This window comes from Musca domestica, unplaced genomic scaffold, assembly GCF_030504385.1.
Source record: "Musca domestica strain aabys unplaced genomic scaffold, Musca_domestica.polishedcontigs.V.1.1 10, whole genome shotgun sequence".
Lineage (NCBI taxonomy): Eukaryota > Metazoa > Arthropoda > Insecta > Diptera > Muscidae > Musca > Musca domestica.
In genome coordinates, this window is record NW_026712115.1 from 9,100,734 (window position 1) to 9,110,166 (window position 9,433).

At 38.1% G+C, this 9,433-nt stretch overlaps 1 protein-coding gene across 1 annotated transcript; it reads left to right on the forward strand.

Annotated features, from left to right (window-relative positions):
- Positions 1-375: 375 nt before the first annotated feature.
- LOC131804553 (involucrin) lies at positions 376-2,817 on the forward strand. Its single transcript, XM_059127585.1, has one exon. It carries the CDS (start codon positions 376-378, stop codon positions 2,815-2,817), a length of 2,442 nt encoding a protein of 813 aa, XP_058983568.1.
- The last annotated feature ends 6,616 nt before the right edge of the window (positions 2,818-9,433 follow it).

Consider the following 9,433-nt stretch of genomic DNA (forward strand, 5'->3'; position numbering starts at 1 on the left):
TCGTCTTGTCCCGAATGACCAGTTTTGTTTTTTGCTAAGGTTGTGGGGACAAAACACACACCTGCGCACATTTTCAGCCTTTTCGAGTGATAACGGCAGCCGGAGATCAAGGTCGATCATTTTGAATCTGGTTGTAATGAGAATGGTTCTGGCTTCTTGCCATGTAACTGGTATAACGGAATGCTTGACAGGATTTCCTGCCAAGGATGCCACTATAAATAGTGCGAGCAGTGGCTGAGTTCATCACAGTTTTCGTTGGAACTTCTTACGAGGCATCAGTCAACCAAGCAATCGAAGCTATTCGGATGAACGACGCAGTTGTTTAGAAGTTCTTCGTGGAAATATAAAGAAAAACTAATCGAACTAATCAGCATCATGAGATTGTTTCTCTTAAGTCTGTTGGCGGTGGGCAGTGTCCACTCACTGGCCATCGGTTATCCCTACAAGTCGGGATTGGTGGGCTATGTTCCGGCTCGTGGCGAATTCCCGGTTCAAAGTTCTGTGGTGCAGGGCTATGTGCGCTACCTGGACAGTCATGGCGTTGAACGTTTAGTGCCGTACAGTTATCCTGAACCGCTCTACGGTGTCAGACAATTTAGCTATGTTGGCGGTGTTCCAGGCGTAAGTAGTCCCCTTGCTGTAGTACCCCAACACGACAGGTCACGTGAGTTTCAACAGATTCGCGAAGCACACTTTCATGTCTATTCCCTGCAACAGTACCAGGCATTGAAGCGTGAAATTGATGCTTTGCAAGCTGAAGGCTCAGAACCGCCAACCGATTTGTTGGACAAGTTCCAGCCTTTGGAGAAAATCGCTCTGACCTCGGACTTTAGTTTAATTGCTTCACTGCCGGACGTGAAGCAAGTCTATGATGAACATTTAAAACTATTTAATGATGCTCATATCAAAAATTTACAGGCTGAAGTTGTCCACAAGCCCGCTGGAGAGATTAAGACTTATGGCATCCATCAAGCACCGGTGGCTGTGCCCGTGCCTGTGGAAGAGTCCCCCGAACAGAAGCATGCCCGAGAGGAGCATTTACGTATTTACAATGAGCAGATAAAACATTGGCAAGAGCTACAGGAACAACATGGCCGTCTGGTGTCGGAGGTGGCGCCCAATGTACACCAGGCCCCTGTTGTTGAGCAATCCGTCAAGCAAGTATCTAGTCATGACGATGGCTTAACCGAAGTTGAAAGAGCCACCCAGGAGCATTTGCGTTTATGGAATGAAGCCAAGTTGAGGGCAGAAAAGGCAAGTCAACACGATAGTGTTTTAGAGAAGTCTCACCAATCTGTGGACAAAAGCCATGTTGTGGTGGATAATGCGCAACGTTCCGGCCAAGAAATTCATGAAGTTGTTGGCAAATCATCCTTAGACCACATTGCCCACATCGCCGTGCCCCAACCCAAAAACACCGTCGTCGAGGTACCCCAATCCGTTCCCCATGAACAACAATTCGTTGTGGATACACCCGAAGTAGTGAAAGCTCGTGCAGAACATTTACGTTTGGTGGAGGAAGCCAAAGCCAAGGTGGCCAGTGTAGAACATGTTGATGATAAGCAAGTACACCATGTCCAGGTGCCACAGGTGAAATCCGTTGTCCACGACAACCACAACATTGTCCATCCCGTTGGCATTCCCGATACCCCCGAAGTTGTTAAGGCTCGTGAAGAACATTTGCGTTTGGTACATGAAGCTCAGTCCAAGGTACATTCTGTGGAACAAAGTGGAGGCACAGTGGACCATCGTCAGGTTGAACATGAAGTCCATCCCCAGATTGCTGACACACCCGAAGTGGTGAAGGCCCGCGAAGAACATTTGCGTTTGGTAAGCGAGGCCAAACTGAAAGCCCAGTCTGTGGAACATCATCAAATCGATTCTGTTCACCCTGAAATTGTTCATCCCGAAGAGACTCCCGAAGTCAGCCAAGCCCGCGAACAACATTTGCGCATTTTTAATGAAGTCAAAGCCCACGTTGAGAAGGAACAGAAGTCTAGAAGCGAACTTGGTCTCGAAGCTGCTGAACAGGATCTGCCCAAGGAAGAAGAAAAAATTCTTGAATTAGAACGCATTCGTGAGGCCGAGCGCTTACAAGAAGAACAAAAACAACTGGAATTGGAGCGTATGCGTGAAGCCGAACGTTTGGCAGAGGAACAGCGACAAATGGAGGCGGAATTAATGCGTTTGAAGCAGGAGGAAGAACAACGCTTGGCATTGGATTTGCTGGAGCAACAACGTCAACTGAAAGCTGAACAGGAACAATTGCAGCAGGGCTTTACTACTGTGGAATACAAACCGATTTCCATACCAGATTCTATTGCAGCTTTGATGGTGGGAAAACAAGAAACTCTGAACAATGAAAGTCCACAAGTGAAAAGTATTGTCGTCGACAGTCACATTCAGCAGCCCGTGCAACCTCAAGTAGTAGTTCCGGTCGTTGCTCCACAATACGGCGAAAATCCATTCCTGAAGAATCTCGTAGTGGACTCCAATGTCAAGCAGTTGGTACAAGTTCAACAGCCAGTTCATGTTGAACCCCAAGTGGGATCGGTAGCTGTTCCATCAGCTGAACCAGTCGCTCGTTACATCCAATCATCGCAGCAGTCTTTGGGCACCAAACACCAACATATCAAAGATGATACCATCAAAATTCCCTCCGTCGATCATGCGAGCTATCAGCCAGCCGACACAGCCGCAGCTCTCATCCATTTGGAAAAGGCACGACAAGAACATTTCCGTGCCCACGAACAGGCATTGGAACAATTGCGCCTAGCCAGGGTACAGAATCCATCACTGAAGGACTGCAATCATTGATTGAAAGAAAATGCGATTCCCGCCTCTCCCCACCCCAGCCACTCCACTTTATAAGGCATAAGTTTACTGATTTTATTAATTATATATTTTTCTAATTTTTTTAATCTCAACAAAAAAAACTTAAGAGAAATTTGTTAAATTTTGTGAATCATTTGATATGAGTGTAGGTATTTATAGATATAAGACAAACAAAAAATATAGGTCAGAGAGAAGAAAAGATGAATTAAAGAGATATATATGTATGTAATGAATACTCGTATGATATAAACGCATATTAGTTTCAAAAGCTACAAAAAAACTATAATCAAAAAATGTTTTATTTTGTTCTTGGTAAGGACAAAGCGAGATTCGTTGCTAGGCAATAAAAAATGGAAAAAATTGCTGGAGATTATTTAATGTCATTGGGGATTAGGACAAAGCATCTCATTGCCAAAAAAATGTGTTTGTTAAGTAAAAAATTGCCCTAGTGACTACTTACAAAACAGTACCTACCAAACTACCACAAAGTGCTACCAAAAAAAAACAAAAACAGTTGTTCGATTTGTTGTTTTCTTTAGATGATGGAGGGATTGAACTTGCGATCCACTGATTGGTAGTTAAATACACCATGCATTTTTACAAATAGAAGCAGTGGACTAATATTTTCCATAATTTTCTACGGACTAAATATGGATCATATGATGTAGCTAATGGGACATATTGATACATGTCTAAACCAAAGTCCATATTTCCACTGTACATGTTTCCTTCACTGTACACCAGATGAGGTACTTTTCATTCCATTTCCATTTCTTCATCCTACACACCCATACACAAAAACTAATAATTCTAGCTCTATTCCTACACTCTGCACCAAATTTAATACGATCAAGAAGTCTTCAGGTCGGCAACAGCTGATTTGAGACGACTTAACCGGTGGCCGCTTATACTTTTCAATCGATTCGCTTCCACCTCTAATCGGTAACTGCTTCACTTGGAGACCTTTGGTCCATTGTGTTCATCCTACGAAGATAATAAGAGAGATATTGAATCGAGAGAGAGAGAGAGAGAGAGAGAGAGGAGATAGAGAGGGAGAAGAAAGGGTTTATGAAAAGAGTTATTGTTACCAGAATGTTCTTCCTAGCCAGGGAATGCTTTTAGTAAATTAGTAGATGATGATGAGATCTAAGTCTGAGAAGACCGTCAGATATTCTATCCACCAAATAGACTAAGTTTCTTGCTGGATAATATGGACATCTGTATAGTAGGTGTTCAATCATCTCTACTAAGATATAGATGGGAGCTTTATAATCTTCTCGAGTTTACCGAGATTATAATGATCATCATACCAAAATGTACAATTTCAGTTTTTTTCTCACTATACAGTACGGATTTCGAAATCTACCTCAAAACGTAAATGCTACACACTCACCGTGATCTTAATACCAAAATGCTAAATTACTGTTCTATCCCAAAATGTAGTACTTTATGTACGTACGTGTCATAGTACGAATTTTCTAATTCATTCCCTTCGCTCTTCTTCTACTCTAAATATCAAATTTATTAGCATTTAGTACTTTTCGAAAAGTACATCGTACGGTTTTCCAAATCTACCTGCTTATCTAAACCCTATACACAACCAAATGCACAACTCCAGTCGTATATACTATAGTACGAAACTTTTTACATATTTCATAAGCATATTTCCATTTCTATTTACTACTTTAGTACTTTTCGTACCATTTTAAGAGCGACCTTTTATCTCAACCCAACTCAACAGTAGTGACCCCCCATAATTTAAAATTTCCAGCTCTATCGGTTAATCCAGAAGCAAATTGTACCATATGTATACATATCAAATACCACCTACGTATATTTACCCTAATTCCCAAACTTAATTCTCACATAATTTCAATTGGACTACATTTAGTCCATTTTAGTATTTTTGATACAATTATTGTTCAAATTTCCCAGAAACCTTTAATACGTTTATCCTACAAAAGATCAAAAACGTTCATTCGAAATTTCAAGCTCTATGCTTTACCCTAAATGATGATTTTATCATAACTTTTTTAGTACGTGTTTTCAAATTCACCTCCATATATCAACCCCAACGCGCAAAAACAGATCCCGACACGAAATTTTAGATTTCCAACCCTATCCCTTCCCCAAATATCAAATTTAGTACCATATAGTACTTTTCTTACTTTTTTAAGCATTTAGTAATTTTCGTACACATTTCCAAACCATCTTTAATTCTCTAACCTACCACCAATAGGGATTGTTTTATATAATTTCGTATAATTTTAGTACATTTTCCAAAACTACCTACATATATCAATTCCAGATACCAAAAGAGACTTCAATATCAAATTTGATGATTACAGCCGTATCCCTTTACCAAATACAAAATTTAGTACCATTTAGTACATACCCCTATCCTACACTTCAGCAGCAATCATAATTCTACATTTCAATACATATAAGTACGAATTTCCAAAGTTTCCAACTTTTGGCAATCCTACACTTCAAATTTCCAAAACTACATCCATACCTTTACCACACATTCCCATAGAATTCTTTTTTCCAAATTTCAGAATTCAAGCTCTATCGGTTCACCACAATTCTAATTTGTATCCAATTTAGTACACATATGTACAAAATTTCCATAACAATCTGCATCATACAAACCAATAGAAGCCTTATTTCCCAATTTCGGGATTTCAGCCCTAAACCGATGAGCCCGTCACCAAAATCCAAATTGTACCAAATTTAGTACCATTTCGTACACATAAGTACGTTTTTAAACACTTTGGTGGAGGTAAGTTTTGAAAGTTTTTAAACACTTTGGGGGAGGTCCTATACAGAGTGGACTATTTATTCAAACTAGCTGCAATATATAAAAAAAATACTGGTATGTGAAAAATTTTAAGAAAATCAATCAATGTTTCTATGTGCCCAATTTGAACTTGTCTAAGGTCTAAGCTCCATGGCCCCATATAACGGTACCTACCGATATTCTACATTTTGATTGTTTTTTAAACCCTACACCACAGTTGGTCAGGGTATTTTGTCTTTGTGCATTTGTTTGTAACAGGAAACGAGATAGACCCATAGTTCCTGTTGATGATCTGCTTAGAATCACATTCCGAGTCGATTTATGCATGTCCGTCCGTCTGTCCACGAATTCTTGTAAACAAAGTACAGGTCGCATTTATTTGCACAATACAGGAGAAATATTGCACAAGTCATTTGTTTGACTCAAGGTCGAACCCTATTGAAATTGGAGATATTCGGTCAAAATTTAGATATAGCTCCTATATATATCTTCATCTTTTAATTGTGCACCAAACATGTAATAACAGCGCAATTAGTATGGAGTGTTGCATATACGACCAAATTAAGCCTAAAAATAAGTATGCCAAATTTGATCGAAATCGGTACAGATATAGCTCCCATATATATTGTTCGTCCGATTTGTTATTTTTGTCCTCCGCAGCCGTAATATGCACTCTGGAACAACAATATTTGGGAATAAAAATAGCTCAGAAATACATTTGCTAAATTTTATCGAGATTGATTCAGATTTGGATATAACTCCCAAATATATCTTTATCTGCTTTCAAGTTAAATGCGCCCCAAATAGGTAATACAGACCAGAATTGAAAAAACACAAATGCCTTGGCAAATTTAATCCTTTGGACTTTCGATTATAACTATAATCATAGTTGGTATGATTTAATTTTCACAAATTCTCCATAAAAACTTTTGTTATGTGAAGCTCTACTAAATATGCAAAGCGGTGTAGGGTATCATAAAGTCGGCCCCGCCTGACATTAAGACTTCCTTCACTGGTTTGCTAATGGGTCAGTGGAACAGAAAGTTAATGTGGCCTTCATAGAGCCAAAAAAATATACCAAAACGTTTGGCGGTTTATCTTTTGTTCCTTCTTCGTTTTATTCATGTAAGTATTACATCGTTTTTTCTTCTTACATTTCATCATTTTGCATCCATTGTAAGTAGTATATATTTCCTCATTTTACAAATGATATTTCAAAGATAAACCAACATAAATGTATTTAAGAAATATTAAATAAAATTTGCATCATACATTTTGCCATTGTTATCGGATCGCTTGCCGTCAGTGTCAGTGCCTGGCAGACGCTAAAACTTATCGAAGTTTTCAATACATACGTAATTAGCTAAAAGATTCCACATTCAGCGCCAGGGTCCTTCAATCTGCATGTCTGATTGACAAAGTGTCAATCAACTTGTGATGGCTACTACTGTTGTTGTTGGCATTAATAACACACCACTGTGTCACGGGGATCGAAGTGACGCCGAATTATCTCCGAATCTATGTCAAATGGATATTTGCATAGCACTCGACGACTCGTCGACATGGAAGTATTGATAAAATTTGGCACTAAATTAGACCATGAAATAAATGTGGGGGACGGGAGATTTCAGGGTCACGTGATGTGCGAGGAACATTGATCTCTTCAGAGCAGATAATGTTTTGATATTTCGATATATGTGAAAATGTGTTGTGTATGTATGAATGTACATACTAATTGTTGAATACTGAAGTGGAGCGCTTTTCAATTGCTCTCGAGTTGAAGATACAACAAATTAGTTGTATACCGGAGAACTTGAATTGATTGACAATTGTCAATACAAAAGCGTGAAAAGCACCATCTCAATGTAGAATAAAATAAAATAGCGTCTCTCATAATGTGTTCTACGCAATTTGCAAATGCAGCGACATTTATTGATTTTTTGGGCCTTGAGTCTTGAAAGAACGTAGATAGATATGTAAAATAGCACATGTCAATGTCAAAAACAAGAAAAACATTATTCGCGAACTGTCTCAAGTTGAATGTCAATGTTGCAGAATCCATAAACATAAAGTAGGTCAAGAGGAAGCGTTTTCATTTCGCATTATGTGATTCTAGAATTTGGAAATTAGCATTGTATGGCATTCTAGTTTATTGGGACAAGCTTAGACATTTTGAGACAGACTATCTTCTCAAAGTCATGAAAACTTCGGCTCCGCTGAAATAGTGAATTTCTTCAAATGAGGATTAAAGACGATCGACCCTCCAGCTTAAATGGAAACATGAATTTTGTTAAAGCAACCAGGTAGGATTTTCTCAAAAGGTTTGGAAGGTTTCTTCAAATGGTTCTAAGGTAGCCTCCATTCCAAAGAAAGAAAATCTTTTAAGGGATATCATCTGGTTATCAATGGAATGGGGTCTTGTGATTCGATACAAACAATGGTATAGTTAATTCTATTTTATTATGCCGAGAAAGGCTAAATGTACTTCCTAATTTTCAATATTTTGAATTTTTTAAGCCATTGTTTTCTGAATGCAAATGCAGTTTAACGGTCATTGGTTAAGTGGCTCAAGTCGCATATTTGGTATGGATGGAAAATATTGCAAAAAAGCGTATGAGTGTTGTGTAAATAAAAATTAAAGGTCTGGCGGGCCGACTTTATGATATCCTACTACCACTATTTATATTTGGTAGAGTTACCCGTAACAAATAAACGTTTATATTGAGATTATGGCTTAGGAGCTGTTATAATTTGAAAACAAAAGGAAATAATATATAAGAGATAAATCCTACTTTAAATCGATTTCCACTAAATTTGGCGGAGGCATTTGTACTTCTCGACTTTGAGAACCACAAGATATATTTCGGAATTTTAGCTATATCTGATCCAATTTTCGACAAAATCCACCCTATTAGGGCTGATATTACACTTCGGTGCTGAATAAACGTGAAATCGAATGAAAAAAAAACTTTAAAAAGTATCAGTTGGTTTTGCCAACAGATGTATACCCCCAACCAATATTAGATTATTTAAATATATTTTGACTTATTTTATGATTATTCAAATTGTTGATCATTTATAGAGTAGGTTCCAAAGGAACATTGTCCATTGGACCAATATTGTCGGACCTAAATAAATATGAATAAATATTGCGACGTGCCACGTTTGAAGTATATTGGTTACTTCCTTTACTTTATATGAGATATGTGATAATTTTTAGAAAATTTTGAAATGTGCCTGAGGTACCAGATATAGTGTAACGAATTTTTGCGAAATCATAAATTCCATTCTCAGGATTCTGGTTGAGAGAAATATTTAGATATAGCAAGTTGTAAAGAATCGCTGACTTGTTTCGCAAGTTATGACAGATAAAAGTACTGAAAATTGTTACTCTTTGTGCGTGAGGTTCCAGAAGAGGCTCGTAGATATATATTACCTTCACAACAGATTTTGTGTTAACAAAGATGTTTGTATGTGTGAACTTTGAAGGGAGTTATATTCTTATTTCGCTTCCTTTGATCGTTTTATTTTTCAAATCTTGAACCCTGTGTGGGGTACTTTGTTTACAAAAAAAAAAAAAAACTTGGACAGACGGACGGACATGTTTAAAAAGACTTAGAATGTGATTGTAATCAGATCATTAAAAGGAACTATGTGGATATATCGCTTCGGTCTCGAACTTGAAAAAAAGGTTTCCACCGAACTCGCCTCCCAATAAATCCATTTTTACGCGTACTGTGCGACATATGGAATAGTCTTGTCAAAACCACAAATCATGCATGTCAAGCTCTTGCATTT